The sequence below is a fragment of the Doryrhamphus excisus genome, linkage group LG1 (assembly GCF_037039965.1).
Source record: "Doryrhamphus excisus strain RoL-2023G ecotype Guam linkage group LG1, RoL_Dexc_Guam_v1.1, whole genome shotgun sequence".
NCBI lineage: Eukaryota > Metazoa > Chordata > Actinopteri > Syngnathiformes > Syngnathidae > Doryrhamphus > Doryrhamphus excisus.
Window position 1 is genome coordinate 4,923,349 of NC_136357.1, and position 21,888 is coordinate 4,945,236.

At 39.5% G+C, this 21,888-nt stretch overlaps 1 protein-coding gene across 1 annotated transcript in view; it reads right to left on the minus strand.

Moving 5' to 3' along the window:
* Positions 1-21,888, minus strand: part of necab2 (N-terminal EF-hand calcium binding protein 2) — a 98,088-nt gene that overhangs the window by 28,433 nt on the left and 47,767 nt on the right. Inside the window, exons 6-7 of the mRNA XM_058075642.2 lie at positions 9,602-9,738; positions 9,351-9,475 (exon numbers count right to left, since the gene is read on the minus strand). Of these exons, the coding sequence (XP_057931625.1) occupies positions 9,351-9,475; positions 9,602-9,738 (262 nt within the window). The remainder of the gene's footprint in view (positions 1-9,350; positions 9,476-9,601; positions 9,739-21,888) is intronic.

Here is a 21,888-nt window from a genome sequence, read left to right on the forward strand (position 1 = left end):
CAATTGTAATCTGATGCATGTTCAAATGAAATGAAACCATTATCATTACCAAAAGTCAGCTGTGATAGGCTCCAGCATACCCCCCGCCACACCCTCATGAGGATTAAGCTGCATCAAAAAAAAAAATGAATTTTCGTATTTGTACTATTGTGCTCTTCCAGGGTGAAATTAAGGAAGACCTGGAGAAAGAAAGGACCAAAATGGAGGAGTTGCTTAAAGTCAAGAGTAACCTATAGAAAAGAATAATGCCAGGTTGACATCAGAGATGAAATCGTTAATGTAGAAGAGTGACAAGGTGACTTCCTTTTTCCGCAAAGCAAGGCATGCAATAATATGGGATGTTTTTTTTATAAGGGTTATAGTTATGTATAGTAGGTGTCATGTTATCTACTGTAGATCTGTATATACAGTAAAAAAGTACTATAAAATGTATTTCAAGCTGCAAGCATGTGAGCAGGACTGCACAAATAAAAATAAATCAAACAAATAAAAAAATTACAAATAAAAACTTATAACTATAACTATATTAGGAAAGCAGGAAGTGAACAAATGTAACAGTTACTGATTGTAAAAGTACCAGATGGAGGGGTAGGATTTAATAAGCTTTGCTTCTTCCTACTCCTTTTGGACATGTGGAACTGTGAACTGATTATGTGATGCATTCAATTGTAATCTGATGCATGTTCAAATGAAATAAAACCATTACCATTACCATTACCATTACCATGACCATTACCAATGTGTGACTATCCTGTAAATACATAGACATACACCAGTACTGTACATAAACGCGGAATATTAATATTTATTACATGACATCATAGCGTGTCTTTTCATACAGTCTGACTGTAAACTACAATGATTGTGTGCCACATATAATTAATGTGGAATTATTGCTATGTAGGGCTATAACTAAATGGAAAGTGCCTCCATAGTTCCCATAGCAACCAATGAATAAAACAACACTAAAATTATTTCAGGGAAAGGTGTGGCATTGAAAGTCTGTCGCACTTCAGCATATGATAACTTATGCAAAAAGGCACACATATATTAAGTAAAATGTACTTGACAGCAAAAATTAAAATTAAATTAAAATGCAGTTGGAACTGGCTTACAAAATAAACACGGAAAAAATGCTTGCATATTTGCTCTCGGGCACATATAGACAAACAACCATTCACACTCACATTCATACCTATGGACAATTTGGAGTCGCTAATTAACCTAGCATGTTTTTGGAATGTGGGAGGAAACCGGAATACCCGGAGAAAACCCACACATACGCGGGGAGAACATGCAAACTCCACACAGAGATGGCCGAGGATAGGATTGAACCAGGGTCTCCTAGCTGTGAGGTCTGTGCGTTAACCACTCGACCACCGTGCAGCCTGAACTATAAACAACATTCAACAAAAATAAGTAATATACTGCTCTATGTAACTGCTATCTTTTTACCATGTTTTTGGGAGATACTTTGAATCTTACATTTAAAGTACAACACCTAAAGTACTTTTGTTCAACATCATTGCATGCGTACTGGGTTTTGCCATCTGTGCAACGGTGAAATACAACTCCTTTGCAGACGCTTCAGTTGATTACACCAGCGAGCTCTAACAGATGTATACGTGCCTGGAGTGCAGTGTTTCGTCTGTTAGGCTCCATCAAGGAAAAAATGCTGTACTGTGGATTTTTGTTCATTGTAAATTAATTCCCATATTTACATATGCACCAACAGTATGGACTACATTGTAGACCAGGGGTCTCAAACTCAATTTACTTGGGGGCCACTGGAGCTCGGGTCTGGGTGAGACTGGGCCGCATCAGGTTTTCCAAAAAAACCCCAAAAAAACGCATTTATTAAAAAAAAAAACTTCGCTTTGGTTCCAATTTTCTACAAGAAAAGCTCTGATAAAACATTCCACTGTTCTCAAATATCTTAATTTTTATTTTTCTACGCAAAATAAGATGAAAAATAAATAAACAAATCAAGAATAAAGAAAATCAATCAGTAATAAATGAATATAATAATAATAATAAAATGGCAAATAATAAAAACTTAAGAAACCACATATAGTTGGTGGGTAGACAAATTATTTTTTTCAGATTAAAATGAACAAAGCATTATTAGAGCCCTGTAGACATGACAAAACACGACTATAGTCACATTTATACTCTTTTTATTTACAACATATTGCGCAACTGCAGGGTCTTGAGACACATGCTAACTCGCAAACTAGAGAGCTAGCGACCTAAACGGTAGCCTTCAAGTTATTTCCTTTAAACTTAAATAGCCAAAAACTTACCACTTCCACACGGATAATGAGGATAACTATGAACAGTTATTTAACCTTTAACATGAACATTAATCAAACGTAATAATTTTTTCTGGGTACATGATACCATACAGCATCCATATCAAACTTGCGCGGGCCACACAAACATTAAACTTTCATATCAAGGCGGGGGCCTCAAACTAGTGTCCTGCGGGACACATTTGGCCCGTGGGCCGCTTGTTTGAGACCCCTGGTTTAGATTCTGTTCCACAGATGGTGGTAATGCACACGTAAGCTGCTTGCCTTCAAGTTATTTCCTTTAAACTTAAATAGCCAAAAACTTACCACTTCCACATGGATAGGGAGGATAACTATTAACAGTTATTTAACCTTTAACATGAACATTAATCAAACGTAATAATTTTTTCTGGGTACATGATACCATACAGCATCCATATCAAACTTACGCGGGCCGCACTAACATTAAACTTTCATATCAAGGCGGGGGCCTCAAACTAGTGTCCTGCGGGCCACATTTGGCCCGTGGGCCGCTTGTTTGAGACCCCTGGTTTAGATTCTGTTCCACAGATGGCAGTAATGCACACGTAAGCTGCTTGCCTTCAAGTTATTTCCTTTAAACTTAAATAGCCAAAAACTTACCACTTCCACATGGATAGGGAGGATAACTATTAACAGTTATTTAACCTTTAACATGAACATTAATCAAACGTAATAATTTTTTCTGGGTACATGATACCATACAGCATCCATATCAAACTTACGCGGGCTGCACTAACATTAAACTTTCATATCAAGGCGGGGGCCTCAAACTAGTGTCCTGCGGGCCACATTTGGCCGGCGGGCCGCGTGTTTGAGACCTCTGTTGTAGACTCTACATGGTGTAGATCAATGAAATGCAGGTGATTTGTAAACACAGTGGAGAGATGGATTCGGCCGTCGCACAAAAATACACTACAGCGATCAGTTGCTCAATATGGACACTCTGGGGGATCATTTAACTTGTTTTATTCTCTTTCTCACACTTTCCATGTTCATTATATAATCGTGTGAGCAGATTGGGTGAAGCAAAAAAACGACTTTTATCAACAAGAGACGCAAACCAGCCTGCAGTCGTTCACTTCAGCTCAATATTACAAGTTATGCAACAACTGCTAACAACCTAAAAATGCTTTCATCAAGCTGTGTTTTCTCAAGCAATTATCCGACACAACTGAAGTTGCAGGCTTCACGGCGGACGACCGGTTACCATGCAGGCCTCACAGCTAGGAGACCCGAGTTCAATTCCAGTTTGCATGTTCTACCCGTGCATGCGTGGGTATTCTCCGGGGACTCTGTTTTCCTCCCACATTCCAAAAACATGCTAGGTTACCGTATTTTCCGGACTATGAGTCGTGCTTTTTTTCATAGGTTGGCTGTTCCTGCGACTTATACTCCAGAGCGCACCCGGGAACAGAAAAAGATAAAGTTCAATCTTGCTAATATTTTATAATTAAGCTCGGCACATGTTTTACATAGATATGTATTTTCTTTTTTAATAAACCTGGACTTGTGAATGGCGTATAGAAGGGTTTAGATTCTGTTCCACAGATGGCGCTAATGCACACAAAAGCTGCTTGCCAACCGCCAATAAACAACAGAAGAAGAAAAACACCATGAAGAAGAACGCAGTCTGACAACTTTCCGATTGAGCGGGTACAAGATACCTCAATCGGATTGGGGAAAGGAATATTCCAACCCCGTGAATCCGATTATATATTCATTCGGATTGGCACTTTTTTTTCGGAATGAGGTGTATACAAAGGTTACATTCTTTCCGTTTGAGCAAATAAACCGAATGGAATTGGAATATTTGGGTCCATGTAAACGCGGCTATTGAATGAACTGAGGTTTCCTAGCCTCAAAGTTGATTACCCGTGGTTACCAACCGTTTGTTACCAGGAACTTTGGTGGAAGTTGGACTTAACTGCGATCCCATCTCAGAGCTCAAGCTTTGCTACACTCTTCCCTGATCCCTGACGGATGTTTGGACCCTGGGAGGATGATGAACTGTCTTTGTGGTCAACCCATTTGGAGTTTAGACACATAATGAAGAAAACGTCCGTCTATTTACTGAGTTACGGAACTGTATTTAGGACTAGCTATAAATTATTCCCTGGAGCGGGACTGGTGTTGTAAAATTGGATCACTATGTCATTGTCAACGGACGGACTCATTTCAAACTCACACTGTCTCTATGAACGAGTCAGCGAGAGAGGGTCAAGGGCTGAACACATTTCCTGGAGTGAGTAATTCAAAGGGAGACAGTGTCAAAGAAAATATATATTATTTTCCCCCAAGGGAAAGGGTTATCAATAACTTTCGACGAATTGTTGTCAAGCTTGGGGGGCGAAAGCAATCAAACAGCGAATCCTTTTGCTGTCATGTTGTAGATAAAATATTGTCACTTTCATCGTGTTGCCTTTCGGGGATCACAACACACCCACGTTATATATAGTTTTCCATAGAACAGCGTCTTATATTTTGTTGTGTGATCAGTCAATAAGTCCGTCACAGACAACATGACCGACCAATTGAGATCATAGATCAAATCACTTTTAGTTTCTTTTAAGTGCACATCTGTCACATTTGTAAACTAATCTTTAAGTTTTCCGTGATTGCTGTTAAAGGACCTTATAGATTTTATGGATATTTTGCTGAAAACACCAGAGGAAGCTGGGATCAAAGGTCACGTTAGTGTATTTTAGCAGCAATCCAATGCAATTTTCTTCGCATCTTCAGTTCCTTGTTTCCTCTCCTCTTCCCTGTGATTCCTTTATCACTGCTAAACATCAACGTCATGCTTTGGTATGAAATAAATTGTCATTCATCGTTCAACGTACCTGACATATTGCTTTTAGAAGTTAATGTTCTGTTCTGTGATAGGGTTCTGTCACATGGCTGCTTGTGGGAAAAGAGAACCGAATAATAAAACATGATTTATTGACGCTATTATGCTCTGGTGCCACACAATACTCTTTATGAGTATCACTTGTGTTATACACTTAAGTCTGTTTAAGATGGGTGACGACAGATGGCATAACATACGTTTTACGGCTCAACGGAATGCAGCCATTCTTCTTAATTGATAAAAAAAAAAAAGGTGCTGTAGAAAGACTGGATGTTAAATAAGTAGATTACACTCATAGTTTCATCAGAAAGATCATTGTACTGTACTGAACATACTGTGAGTATGTTAAAAAAATAGCTTTTAGTAAAAAATTTCAAGCAAAACTTTCATTCATTCATTCATTTTCTACCGCTTATCCTCAGAAGGGTCGCGGGGGGTGCTGGAGCCTATCCCAGCTGTCTTCGGGCGTACACACTGGACTGGTGGCCAGCCAATCACAGGGCACATATAGACAAACAACCATTCACACTCACATTCATACCTATGGACAATTAGGAGTTGCTAAATAAACTAGCATGTTTTTGGAATGGGAGTTGCACGGCGGTCGAATGGTTAGTGCGGAGACCTCACAGCTAGGAAACCAGGGTTCAATTCCACCCTCGGCCATCTCTGTGTGGCGTTTGCATGCTTGGGTTTTCTCCGGGTACTCCGGTTTCCTCCCACATTCCAAAAACATGCTAGGTTAATTGGCGACTCCAAATTGTCCATAGGTATGAATGTGAGTGTGAATGGTTGTTTGTCTATATGTGCCCTGTGATTGGCTGGAGACCAGTCCTCTCGCTCAAAGACAGCTGGGATAGGCTCCAGCACCCCCGCGACCCTCGTGAAGATAAGCGGTAGAAAATGAATGAATGAATGTTTTTGGAATGTGGGAGGAAACCGGAATACCCGGAGAAAACCCATGCATACACGGGGAGAACATGCAAACTCCACATAGAGATGGCCGAGGGTGGAATTGAACCCGGGTCTCCTAGCTGTGTGGCCCGCGTGCTAACCACTCGTACGCTGTCCAATCACATATACTGTATATTTAGCCAAAATATCTTAAAAAATATATCTTTCACGACTTAAAACTGTACTAAACATGATCTCTTCTATTGTGAAGTTGTGTCATCACCTTGATTTGCCTCTTGTGAAAAAACAAACATAACAAAAAACATTTTCTGGCATATTGGTTGAAAAAAATAATATATATATACGTCTTTGCTAGCAAATGAGTTAATATACTTGAATGCAGCGCTCTGTGAATAACCATCTTAATAAACATTCTGTGGCTTACTCTCCTAGTTAAAGGGAATAAATAACGATGTTCGGGACAACTGTCAAGTCAGCAGTCATCCCCAAGATTGCATCGGTTTTGGCTTCTAAAACAGACCCACATCATTTAAACACTCAGGAAGCCTTTCAAGTTAATTAGCTGGTTCCTTGCCACAATACACATATATAGTGGATACAGTGGAACCTCGGTTAGTGTCATTATTTCATTCCAGAACGTCCGACTCTAACCGAAACAGACGCTAACTGAATCAATAATGTAAATCCTTTCCAAAAAATGTCAACACATATACTTTTAGAATTAGTTTTACGTGCAGTAAACACGTTAAAGTACTGATATAAAAGGGATACGTCAGCATTTCGGGTTAGTTTTCCTGCTCCCAAAGACACGATGTGGCAGCAAGACACCACATGGACAACATCTTCCTGTTTTGTTATGAGTATTGCTATGAGTAATATCATATATTTAACAATGTTTCTCACCTCAATAACTCAAAATAGAGCCGAATAATCTTTCAAGCAGCAACATTTTGATAAATAAGATGAACTATATTTTTTTCGACATTAACTGAAAAACACTCTAACCAAGGCGGACACTAACTGAGGTTTTACTGTACTGAATTTACATACTGTAAGCCAAAAAGATGAAAACAAATTATTAATCGCAGTGTTTAGTGATTCACCATAACATATGAGTTAATTACTGAAACTAAATGATCTTTTCCGTGATAATTAATTGATCCGTGCTCATATGGTACTGACATACAGCATAACTAAAGTCACTAACTAACATTTGTAGGCGTCTAACTAATTTAGAAGTTCAGCCTACGACCCCAAAGCCGTCACTTAACAAATTTAAAGCACAAACAAAATGATGTAAGAAAGCGGAACACTATCATTATCACTGTTTTTTTATTTTTAAATTACACTGCAGTGTAAAATGTAACGAGTGATAAAAAGCAAACACAAGGAGAAAGAACGCAATAATTTTCTTGCACATGCTCAAACTGAGTGGCCATACTTTCTGTAGTTTTGTTTTTTTTCTGTAAACTTTCCCAACTTTATATCCATTTCTAGTTATTGCCTTGAGTTATAGCACTTTATGTTCCCCCCATTTGGTCTAAATGAGGCAGCTCAATACAGTATGTACTGCAGTTAAAAAGCACAGACACAACCAAGGATGTGTCAGCAATTTTGTGTTTCCTGTGTGCGTTAAAAGATAGCTCTCCATATCATTAAGTATCAGTAGTCAGCGGAAAAGAGATAAAAGACCTGCCATTTTTTTTTTTTTTTTTTTTGCCACAACTTAGCATCTTTTTCACCGATCGACCAGAAATTCCCATGATTCACTGCCTTCTTACGGACCATTTCTCACCGCATACATCGAGTAATCGACGCTAACCAACAAGAGATCTGCACAATGAATCATGAGTTGAGTAGACAACATGGACGGACTGCTGCAAATGGGAGGGACACACTGGAAAAGATGAGGGGCCCCACAGAGGCTCACCCTGGCACAGAAACTTGGTCAAAGGGAACAAATCAGGAAAATCCTAAATCCTAAATCATGGAATTGATCAACTGGTCTCTCCATGCAACGAGAAGCATTTAATAATTAATTATTTCATAATAAATAAAAATTAATTTATAATGATTTATAATAATTTAATGTTTTATCAGAGCTTTCCCAAAGAACCAAAGCACTGAAAAAGTGGAGGGTATAGCAGAAGCATTGATGACTATTATATTATATATATATTAATATTTAATATAATTAATTTATTAATATTTTTATTATATTTTTATTTTTTCTGCTATATATATATATATTAAAAATATATTATATATATATATATTATATATTATATATATATATATATACATATATATATATAATATATTTTTACTATATATATGGGTGAGGCTGGGCTGCATCAGGTAAAAAAATATTTTATATATATATATGTTAAAAATAAATAATAATATATAATATATATATTAAAATATATAATATATATAATATATATAAAATATATTTTTAATATATATAAAATACATTATTATTTATTTATATATAATATAAATTTATTTATAAAAATAAATTATATATATACACGTATATATATATATAAATATATATATTTTATATATATGTTAAAAATAAATAATATATATATATATATAATATATTTTTAATATATATATAAAATATATATGGGTGAGGCTGGGCCGCATCAGCTAAAAAAATATTTTTATATATGTTAAAAATAAATAATAATATATTTTATATATATTAAAAATATATTATATATATATATATAATATAAATATATATTTTTAATATATAAAAAATATTATATATGTATATATATGTATATATATATATATACACATATATATAATATATATTTTTAATATATATATATATAATATATTATTATTTATTTTTAACATATATATAAAAATATATTTTTTATTAAAAATATTTTTTAATATATTAAAAATATTATATGTAATATATATATTTTGATATATATATAAAATATATTATTATTTATTTTTAACATATATATAATTTTTTTTTTTTTTACCTGATGCGGCCCAGCCTTCCCCAGACCTTAGCTCCAGTGGCCCCCAGGTAAATTGAGTTTGAGACCCCTGATGTAGATAATGTAATGTCCATGGCACATTCATGTTTGCATCTGACTTAACTGGATGATAAACTGCCGTGTGTCATTTCAGCATCCTCTTAATGACTGTTGGTGTGAGGGCAATCATACAAGCACATGATGGATGACTCCAACCATGAGTGTGTGTGTGTGTGTGTGTCGCACCTGAGGCGGTGTTGATGGTCCTGACAGCCTCCCTGGCACTGATTCTGTTGTTTGGCGGATAATCAGGGACAACGTTGTCATGGCGCTTCTCTGAAATCCGAGGACTCGTTTTGGCAGGAATATGGCTGAAACGGAAGGGAAATACAGTAACTGATTTCAGAAGCTTAACCCATCAACGGTCTTCAATAGGGAGTCTTCACCATCAGCCAGTTTTGAACAATAAGCAATCACACATTGTACCATCAGCTTACCCTGACTGGCTGTGCTGCTCGTCAATAGCGTCCACTGCACTCTCCACAGAGTTCAAAAGAGACTGGATTTGATTGGCGGACTCCTTCAGTAGGAAGCGAGTAACAAACTGCTCCACGTTTGTTCCTCTCTCATAAACCTGGTGATGAAGAAGCATTGGTATGGTTAGGTTATACACACATTTTTTTGTGATGTCACTTCCTGTGAGGATGGACTGAAGAGCTCTGTAGAGAGCTCAACATTTTTGACTGTTGCAGGGGTGCTGGAGCCTATCCCAACTGTCTTCAAGCGAGAGGTAGAGTACACCCTGGACTGGTCGCCAGCCAATCACAGGGCACATATAGACAAACAACCATTCACACTCACATTCATACCTATGGACAATTTGGAGTCGCTAATTAACCTAGCATGTTTTTGGAATGTGGGAGGAAACCGGAGTACCTGGAGAAAACCCAAAAGGAGAACATGCAAACTCCACACAGAGATGCCTGAGCGGGGAATCGAACCTGAGTCTCTGAGCTGTGTGGCCTGCGCGCTAACCACCCTCATACCTCTGGACAATTTGGAGTCGCCAATTAACCTAGCATGTTTTTTGGAATGGGCTGCACGGCGGTTCAGGGTTCAATTCCACCCTCGGCCATCTCTGTGTGGCGTTTGCATGCGTGGGTTTTCTCCGGGTACTCCGGTTTCCTCCCACTCGGAGTGGAAACCCAAGCATGCAAACGCCACACAGAGATGGCCGAGGGTGGAATTGAACCCTGGTTTCCTAGCTGTGAGGTCTCCGCACTAACCATTCGACCGCCGTGCAACTCCCATTCCAAATTGTCCATAGGTATGAATGTGAGTGTGAATGGTTGTTTGTCTATATGTGCCCTGTGATTGGCTGGCGACCAGTCCAGGGTGTACCCCGCCTCTTGCTTGAAGACAGCTGGGATAGGCTCCAGCACCCCGCGACCCTTGTAGAAAATGAATGAATTAATGTTTTTGGAATGTGGGAGTACCCGGAGAAAACCCACTCATGCACGGGGAGAGCATGTAAACTCCACACAAAGATGACTGAGGGTGGAATTGAACTCGGGTCTCCTAGCTGTGAGGCCTGCGTGCTAACCACTCCCCCACCGTGCAACCCTCTATCTCATCCATTAGTGACCGACATTGCACTGGTGTTTCCACATCAACCCATCCTTGCAACAACACCTTCCCAATTCATATACGATGCTTTTCTTCATCCTAAACACCTGAGTTCACGTTTCAAAACATGATGCAATACTGCAGATGACTTGCATTAATGTTTCGCTCGCTTGCCTTGAGCATTTTTGTTAGCTTCATCTTAAAGACAGTTATTGGCTATTCAGCACAAATCTGCTCCAAAGTAAATTATTAATGCATAAACACTAATATTCAATACAAAGACTACTGATCTACAGTATGTTGACAGTATCTTTCCAAATGCCTGAGAAGCATCAGAACCAAAACACCAGGTCAGACTGAAAGGTTTTTGGGTTTGTTTAATCTGAGAAAAAATGAAAGCGGGTGAATCTGTGATGTAGAGATAATAATATGGATTCAAGAGCAGCGTCCTCCTTTAGCTAATTTATACAACAGCGCTTCTACGACGTCAATTCATGTAAAGGATTCAGCTACAATTTTCCTCTAAACTAGGAAATCCCATACATGCTTTTGTCTGTATTTTTTCAATGCCGCAAAAAAACTTATGGGCTTATTAAATTATATAAAAAAACAACATTTTCTATGCCGCTTATCCTCAATAGGGTTCCAGGGGTATGATGGAGTCGATCCCAGATGATTTCAAGCGAGAGGCGGCATGCACAAACAATCATTCGCTCATCATTTGGAGTCGCCACTTAATCTAACATGCATGTTTTTGGAATGTGGGAGGAAATCAGAGTACCTGAAAGCCTACGCATGTTCGGGGAGAACATGCAAACTCCACACAGTGATGCCCAAGCGGAGATTCAAACCCAGGTCTACAGACTAATATGCCAACCACTCTGTGCCCCATAGTGGGGCTCCACAAATGTTGCAAAACATTTTTATGTGTGTGTGTGGGGGGGGGTGGGGGGGGGGTATATTGGTGCCGTAAAATAGATCAACGGATAGCATAGATTACACGTGTCTAGCATATATACAAAAATAGGCAGATATTCAGAAAGATATGTACTCCAAAATGGATGAGATTTGTGGAGCCCCACCATGGGGCGCAGAGTGATTGGCATATTAGTCTGTAGACCTGGGTTTGAATCTCTGCTTGGCCATCTCTGTGTGGAGTTTGCATGTTCTCCCCGTACATGCGTGGGTTTTCAGGTGCTCTGATTTCCTCCCACATTCCAAAAACATGCTAGGTTAATTGGCGACTCCAAATTGGTTGTTTGTCTATATGTGCCCTGTGATTGGCTGGCGACCAGTCCAGGGTGTACCCCGCCTCTCTCGCTTGAAAACAGCTGGGATAGGCTCCAGTACCCCCACGCGACCCTCGTGAGGATAAGCGGTAGAAAATGCTGGAAACAAAATCACCTCACAACATCTTAGTATGTAATTAGAATGATGCTAATGCAGAACCGGGATGAAATTTAATTTGACATGCATGTTTAATACTTTTATATACCGAGACATAAAACAGTTCACACATGTAAAGCCTGTTAGAAGCGCACGTGGAAACGTCACTATCAGGATAGGCCATAATTGACTACATTTGCACTCCAGAGAACGGAGTCAACCAGTCATGTCAGCTTTTGCTGTCAGAAGTCACAGTGCAGTGATTCAGGAAGACAATTAAGGTTCCTGTGCAGTCAGCCATTCTCTGCTGCTCTCTAATCAAAGACAAATGCTCCCAAGGGATACACACACATACACACAGGCCGCATTGACTTCTATTATATCTGTTGATGGCTTTTGTAAAAAAAAAAGGTACACACAAAGGTCCACACACCATTGACCATGCACCCAATATATAAACATGTAAACATGAGGTCATGTTAAAAAAAGTCAAAGCTCTTATGTAACAGAATTTACTGTCATTTTCTGTCGCTTTTCCTCACGAGGGTCGCGAGGGGTGCTGGAGCCTATCCCAGCTGTCTTCAGGCGAGAGGCGGGGTACACCCTGAACTGGTCGCCAGCCAATCACAGAGCACATATAGACAAACAACCATTCACACTCACATTCATACCTAATGAATACCTAATCATACTTAATATACCGGCCTATCATCCATCCTCACTACAATGTTTGTCATTTGATTGATATCTAACATTATTCTGCCATATATACATAGAAAGAGTGATCGTTTATTAATTACTTTTGGGAAAACTTCAATTTGGGAAAAGTACGACTGTAGTCTACTGATGAATATCATGCTGGGATTAGACTTGCAAAAAAGGAACGCCCGTCTAAACCAACAAATATTAACGATAATTGTATATTGGCTTGTTTTCTTGAGGGGATTATGATTGCATTATGGATCCATTGTGCAGAATTCATCATAGAATGAATCTGCTGATTTATTCTCAGTGCAGACTCCCATTATAGTGCTTGCTCTGATTGGAAGTAAAAAAAAACAAAAAATAGTAATTTATTTTTTGTTTGGATGTTTATGTTTTTATAAACCACCAGAAGCTTGATAAATGACAGAGGTAAGATTTTCCAGCAGGTGAAACAGACCATAAAACATTTCTATCGGATTATTGCAATTGGGTTTGCTAAGGTCAAAGTAATACCCCGGGGTCCTATTATCCAGAATAGACATATCAGATAGATCTTTCAAATAAAGTCAGTTGCCCTTTTGATTGATAACCATTTGGATTCAATAAATGTCATACAGGAAACATCAGGCTATATTTAGGCATGTTAAAACTCTGTTAAAAAAGGGTCAGGGTTGTTTTTGTTGGTATCTATTAGGGACTCTAAATGCGAGTATGCATTGTTGTTGTTTGTAGGGATGGCAACCTAATATTAGTATGAAAATGAGCTATCAACTCTTATTGATATCATTTTTTTCTGCCGCTAATGATATTGAGCTCATCAGACTGTATCGTGCTCAGTTTGTCTGTGGTGTGCAATTGTTTTGCCTTTGGATTGTAAATATTGTAAAAATTTAATTATGAAATTATAAAATTTAATAATGCTCATTTTCGGCACTTTGTATTGAGTTGTAGACTCCTATAGAAGCAGCTACTCACAGAAAGCTTTCTAGATCTTCCAGATTCTGCACCTCTTTCTGCAGTGTTTCCATTGACTTCAATCGTCCAACCTAAATGGTCTGTTTAATTTACTCCCTCTAGGTAAGCCCACTCTGCTGTGATTGGTCACACTCCCAAGCGCTCCCGAGGACTTCCGGATACTTAGGTCAGTAGAAACACCCTGTGTTAGAAACTCCAAGCCATCCAAAACGTCTTTCATGACTCATTTCAACGATAACATTTATAGGTCAGAAAATATAAAATGCATAATAGATCCCTTTTTATTATAACTGCATTATGTTACACCATGATATCACTCCATCTTGCTCCCCTTGCATATGTCTATCACGTATATGCTCCATTGGCCTATAAGCGTGTCCTTCGGGTCCAGCCAAAGAACCTGAGATAGAAACCATGTGATCTATAATTCACACAGATGGCTGACCCAGGAGAATACAATATACTTGGCCCCTAAGAACGTGGTGATTAGCTACTGTATGTAGCATTCTTAGCATCTGTGTGTACAGTGTGTCTCTGAAGGTCAAAACAAGTAGGCAGACGTGACATGGTGAATTTAATCTGGTCGTAGAATTGACGGTGTCAGCATGTGTAATACATCCGTTACTATCATTGGCCTACACATTGGTTCAATGCAACATATTTCATCTGGGAGATTATATGTCTTCATTTACTAATGTATTATTATGCTTTAGTGACAAACATAATTCTAATGTAACCATGGAGCTGTAAAAACGATATCACCACATTGAGACAAAGATCAGAGGTTGTACCAATTATCATGAGTTGTATTCATTCTGCATTATAAAGCTTTAAATGTCCAGTCCGCTCAATGAATAACTGGCATACATAAAACCCATCATAAGTGGCTCTAAAAACTATTAGAGATCATCGTAATTCTGACCGGATTATAGTTCCGTATTCTCGCCGTTTCCATTTCCCTCACTCTGAAAATGCATTGTGATGAACTAAACTTTAGAAGTTGACAGTAAAGTCGGAATTTGGGGCAATCCGGAAGATGACTGAGATGAATCTGATGGTAATTATCCATCTTGTTGGTCCTTATGTACCCTGCACATCGTAATTCTGACCAGATTATAGTTCCGTACTCTCGCCGTTTTCACTTTCCTCACTCTGAAAATGCATTGTGATGAACTAAACTTTGGAAGTTGACAGTAAAGTAGGAATTTTTGGGCGATTCGGAAGATGACTGAGAGGAATCTGATGGTAATTATCCATCTTGTTGGTCCTTATGTACCCTGCACATCGTAATTCTGACCAGATTATAGTTCCGTACTCTCGCTGTTTTCACTTTCCTCACTCTGAAAATGCAATGTGATGAACTAAACTTTGGAAGTTGACAAAAAAGTAGGAATTTTGGGGCGATCCGGAAGATGACTGAGAGGAATCTAATGGTAATTGTCCATCTTGTTGGTGCTGATGTACACTGCACATCGTAATTCTGACCAGATTATAATTCCGTACTCTCGCCGTTTCGATTTTCCTCACTCTGAAAATGCATTGTGATGAACTAAACTTTGGAAGTTGACAGTAAAGTAGGAATTTTTGGGTGATTCGGAAGATGACTGAGAGGAATCTGATGGTAATTATAAATCTTGTTGGTCCTTATGTACCCTGCACATAGTAATTCTGACCAGATTATAGTTCCGTATTCTCGCCGTTTCCATTTTCCTCACTCTGAAAATGCATTGTGATGAACTAAACTTTGGAAGTTGACAAAAAAGTAGGAATTTTGGGGCGATCCGGAAGATGACTGAGAGGAATCTAATGGTAATTGTCCATCTTGTTGGTGCTGATGTACCCTGCACATCGTAATTCTGACCAGATTATAATTCCGTACTCTCGCTGTTTCCACTTTCTTCACTCTGAAAATGCATTGTGATGAACTAAACTTTGGAAGTTGACAGTAAAGTAGGAATTTTTGGGCGATTCGGAAGATGACTGAGAGGAATCTAATGGTAATTATCCATCTTGTTGGTGCTGATGTACCCTGCACATCGTAATTCTGACCAGATTATAGTTCCGTATTCTCGCCGTTTCGATTTTCCTCACTCTGAAAATGCATTGTGATGAACTAAACTTTAGAAGTTGACAGTAAAGTAGGAATTTGGGGCAATCCGGAAGATGACTGAGATGAATCTGATGGTAATTATCCATCTTGTTGGTCCTTATGTACCCTGCACATCGTAATTCTGACCAGATTATAGTTCCGTACTCTCGCCGTTTTCACTTTCCTCACTCTGAAAATGCATTGTGATGAACTAAACTTTAGAAGTTGACAGTAAAGTAGGAATTTTGGGGCGATTCGGGTGATCACTGAGATGAATCTGATGGTATTTTAATCAAAGACTTTAAATTGTCCATCTTGTTGGTCTTTCTGTGCTCTGCAATTGACCGTCTCTTGCTGAAAGTTTTACTTTCCACCAGAACGCCTTGAGGTCAGACCTCAGATACTGCAAGTTGGATATTTCCAACGTTCTGAGAAGTCTGAACACACTATGACCTTGTTCAAACTGCCAGCTCCAAATTCGATTTTTGTCATAGTTTGTTTTTTTTATTTAATTCAGCTTGATTTGACAAAGTCTGAACAGAAGAAAAAATCCCAGTGGATCCAATTTGTGCCGATCGAAGTGACACAAACACACAACACAAAGTCATAAATGGAGGGCATAACTTTTGGCAACAGTTCTGATGAAGTAAAAAAAAAAAGATGACAAATTTGACAAGGGAGACGCAAATCTCCGTAGCCAGATGCTACTGTGCATAACCTTGTCAGACGTCATTAACGTAGCAACTCATGCTGCTACGTCAGAGCAGAGCTGTTATGGTATGGACGCAGCAAAATTGATGTGATCAATTGTTTTAGGATCTGTGAACATACCATATTTACCCCAAAATTCTTTTTAGCTTCGTCTCCAGTGTTGAGACTAAAACTATTATTTGTAGTTTTAATATAGTTTGTTCTCCTTCAAAATTTTACAGGTGATCAATGCATACTAATGGATAGATACTCATTGGGATGGCTGTGTCTTCCAGCACAAGACGTGCGCTTCAGTCCTCAGGTAAAAATTCTGACGAAAAACGAACATCTTGTTTAGTTTATGTAGCAAAATTGAGAGCTCGGTATCGACTCTTCCGTCTGTGAATGACGCTAAGACGAACGTCGTGTTAGTCCGCAAGATGAAAATACATTTTCATGTTAGCTGCTACAATAATAATATGGCTGTAGCTTGGTTAACACACACATAAGTCAAGTTACGTATATAAATGGAACACAGTTGCCGTATTTGTGAAGGCTTTAGCGTCAAAATAGGTATTTCCTATGACGTCTGTTGTTAGCCAGCTCATATTAGTTCGTTTTCTCACACTAGAATGCACAGGAAAGGGAAATGTTTCACAAATTTCATTGTGAATCTTCTTCTTCTCTTCCTCTTTCGGTTTTTCCATTCAGGGGTCGCCACAACAAATCAATCTCCTCCATCCAACCCTGTCTTCTGCATCTGTCTCTCTCACACCAACTACCCACATGTCCTCCTTCATTACATCCATAAACCTCCTCTTTGGTCTTCCCCTACGCCTCCCAGCTCTAAACGCAGCATCCTTCTACCAATATATTCACTATCTCTCCTCTGGACATGTCCGAACCATCTGAGTCCGGTCTCTCTGACTTTATCTCCAAGGCCTCTAACATGTAATGTCCCTTTTATGGCTGGCTGACCAGTCCAGGGTGTACCCCGCCTCTTGCCCGAAGACAGCTGGGATAGGCTCCAGGACCCCCCGACCCTCGTGAGGAAAAGCGGTAAAAAATGAATGAATGTTTTTAGAATGTGCAATGTCTGTCACTAATGGATGAGATAGAGGGCTGCACGATGGAAGAGTGGTTAGCACGCAAGGCTCACAGCTACAAAACCCGAGTTCGATTCCACCCTCGACCATCTCTGTGTGGAGTTTACATGTTCTCCCCGTGCATGTGTGGGTTTTATCCGGGTACTCCGGTTTCCTCCAACATGCAAACATGCAAACTCCACACAGACATGGCCGCGGGTGGAATTGAACCCTTGTCTCCTAGCTGTGAGGTCTGCGCGCAAACCACTAGTCCACCATGCAGCCCATTCCAAAAACATGCTAGGTTAATTGGCGACTCCAAATTGTCCATAGGTATGAATGTGAGTGTGAATGGTTGTTTGTCTATATGTGCCCCGTGATTGGCTGGCGACCAGTCCAGGGTGTACAACTCCAGCACCCCCACAACCCTCATGAGGATAGAAAATGAATCAATGAACCATCTGAGTCTGGTCTCTCTGACTTTATCTCCAAGGCCTCTAACATGTAATGTCCATTTTATGTACTCATTCCTGATCCTATCCATCCTGGTCACTCCCAATGAGAACCTTAGATTGTGAATGATGGTCAAAATTTAAAAAAAAGTGCAGTTCCACTTGTGTAGATCCCATCTCTTGTTTTCGAGTACAACTGTCACATCGGGAGTTATATTATTGACCAATTCTTAATTAATAATAAGTTAATTAATTAATAAGTAAAGTGCTGGTAATGATGCAGATAATCCTATGAGGGAGCTTGACCAGTCTCAAAGAGGATGTCAGCACACATGGGAACTGAATTGAGACACCAGGAGAGGACATGACGATGGTATAAAATGCATCAAGGTACTTTCTCATAAGGGATTTCCTGGTTTGAGATAGTGTTAGATTATACAGTACTCAGTATGTAGTATATATACAGTATATGTCTTGGGCAATAATGTTCCTTCAAATAAATAAGAACAACTAATTTTATGAGATAACCCAAGTTTCTATAACAGCAAGCATGTTATGGATTGCCATGGCAAAGAAAGACCACCTCACATGTGAAAGGAGTAAGAACTTGAGCAGCTCCACAAGTCTGCAGAGAGATCATCTTGTTAGACTGAGATGTGGCATTGTTTCGCCTACAGCAGGTTCAAGTGCACACTAAGGAAAGTGCATGGAGTGGAGGCTGTGTGAGTGCAGTGAGGGAGCGGCAGAAAGAACAAAGATGTCTCCGATCCATCACAACATCTCAGCAGGAGGGGGGGGGGGTTCTGATGTGAAACAAATTACATGCCTGCCTCTTTGACATGTGTGAAGGAATGAAAATGGGTTAAAATACAATAGAGAGATGTACAATGACAGGGTTTACACATCTATTTTTCTTTTGTTTTTGGTATGGGTTTGTGTTTATTGTTGTTTGTGTCGTGGCGATTATACGAAGACTGCAAGGGAAGCTCAGCACCCCCTAAAATGTACACAAAAATTGTGAAATATGTCAATTTCATTGACTAAATATGGGCTAAAATACCAACTAAGAAAACCAAGAATCAGCTACTTATCACAAGAAAACGTACACGATTTCATTCTTATTGATTGACAGTCAGATGCTGAGCATCACTGACTTCTATGGCGAAGCATTAAGTGGGTTGTTCCACAGCGTGGATATATGCTGGTCTTTGTCCCGCCCATGTGAGTGTGAATGGTTGTTTGTCTATATGTGTCCTGTGATTGGCTTGCGACAAGTCCCCGCCTCTCGCCCGAAGACAGCTGGGATAGGCTCCAGCACACCCCGACCCTCGTGAGGATAAGCGGTAGAAAATGAATGAATGTTTTTAGAATGTGCAAAGAGGGCTGCACGATGGACGAGTGGTTAGCACGCAAGGCTCACAGCTACAAAACCTGAGTTCAATTCCACCCTCGGCCATCTCTGTGTGGAGTTTTACATGTTCTCCCCGTGCATGTGTGGGTTTTCTCCGGGTACTCCGGTTTCCTCCCACATTCCAAAAATATAGACAAACAACCATTCACACTCACAATTAACCTAGCATGTTTTTGGAATGTGGGAGGAAACCGGAGTACCCAGAGAAAACCCACGCATACACGGCGGAAACATGCAAACTCCACACAGAGATGGCCGAGGGTGGAATTGAACCCTGGTCACCTAGCTGTGAGGTCTGCGCGCTAACCACTCGTCCACCGTGCAGCCCCTTCCAAAAACACGCTAGGATAATTGGTGACTCAAAATTGTCCATAGGTATGAATGTGAGTGTGAATGGTTGTTTGTCTATATGTGTCCTGTGATTGGCTTGCGACAAGTCCCCGCCTCTCGCCCGAAGACAGCTGGGATAGGCTCCAGCACACCCCGACCCTCGTGAGGATAAGCGGTAGAAAATGAATGAATGTTTTTAGAATGTGCAAAGAGGGCTGCACGATGGACGAGTGGTTAGCACGCAAGGCTCGCAGCTACAAAACCCGAGTTCAATTCCACCCTCGGCCATCTCTGTGTGGAGTTTTACATGTTCTCCCTGTGCATGTGTGGGTTTTCTCCGGGTACTCCGGTTTCCTCCCACATTCCAAAAATATAGACAAACAACCATTCACACTCACAATTAACCTAGCATGTTTTTGGAATGTGGGAGGAAACCGAAGTACCCAGAGAAAACCCACACATGCGGGAACATGCAAACTCCAAACAGAGATGGCCGAGGGTGGAATTGAACCCTGGTCACCTAGCTGTGAGGTCTGCGCGCTAACCACTCGTCCACCGTGCAGCCCATTCCAAAAACATGCTAGGTTAATTGGCGACTCCAAATTGTCCATAGGTATGAATGTGAGTGTGAATGGTTGTTTGTCTATATGTGCCCTGTGATTGGCTGGCGACCAGTCCAGGGTGTACAACTGATGGTGGGGTTATAGTGAAAAGATTTGAAGAGACAGTTTGACATAGATTGTTTAAAAACATATCACAAACCCTTATATTATTATTCATCATGACACCGTCTCGACATCAACGCATCAACAAAGCCACCAGCTTTATAAAATTGAGCAAAATGCGTCAAATTCTTCACACCATACACCCATTTCTTTTATGATACTATTTATGTCAGAAGTGGTTCCGGAAAACAATTTTAATTGGCTCTGTAGCAGGTGGATTTAAGTAGTACAGTTTTTCCAGTGTGTGTGTGTATGTGCAAGATTTCATTAAATCTCCTGTCCTGACTGTCCTGTATTAAAGCTTCCTTTAATGAGACATTGTCATTAGCACTGTATTGTCCTATTTTTTTTAGCTTCAACATGTACACACACACACATACACACTCATTTTAAGCTTTTTTTAAAAAAATATAAATCTGGTCAGGAAATTGTAAAGACTCCACTTCCATATCCTCTTCCTTCTTTTATCACCATCTCTTCTTTCATCTCCACTTTATTGTCTCCTTCACCTCATGCTCTTCACCCTGGCCTTTCTTCATGAGGATTAAGTTGAAATAGATCAGTCAGGGAGGGTTTGAGTAGACAATAACATGTAAGCAGGATGAGGGGAAAGCAATCGATGGAGGAGAATGGCAAAAGGAGAGCGGTTTACTGGTAGCAAAGTACAAGTCAAGATAGGAAACCGAGTAAGACACGGTGGATTCGATAAATAGATGTCTTACATATCTCCGATGACAGTTGATATGTGATCATCGGTTGGCCAGTTTGTGTTGCAGTCATCACTAATTCATAAGCATTTAATGGAGTCAAGGACCAAATTATGCACCGGCAGGGAATTATGTAAATGTGTACCTTATACAGTACTTGGAATCTAATGTAAAACTATCATATTCGAATCAATGTTACCACGAGACAAGAAGTCAATAACAGGGATACATAAGTCAAATATTGTCAGACAAATAACTCAACAAATTGAACAGCGCTTAGTATCGTGTATGTAGACACCCTTCCCCCCTCAAGGCAGATTAGCAAGTAATGTTATAGACATATTGTTTTACAACTATGTTTCTGCAATAGGCAGCACGCAATATGACAAGAATAAGGCAGTACAGCAATGAATATTAACGAATATTAACATACAAAGGGAAGGGCAATATCATGCAACATCCAGTTAGTGCACTTCCTGGTGCAACATAACATATTTTCATTAACACAACATAAACTAAAAATCCAACTAATTAACATATTTTTAAGTACATACGTTCATAAGTACATGGATTATTGTGTTTGTTTCATTTACATGATTTTAT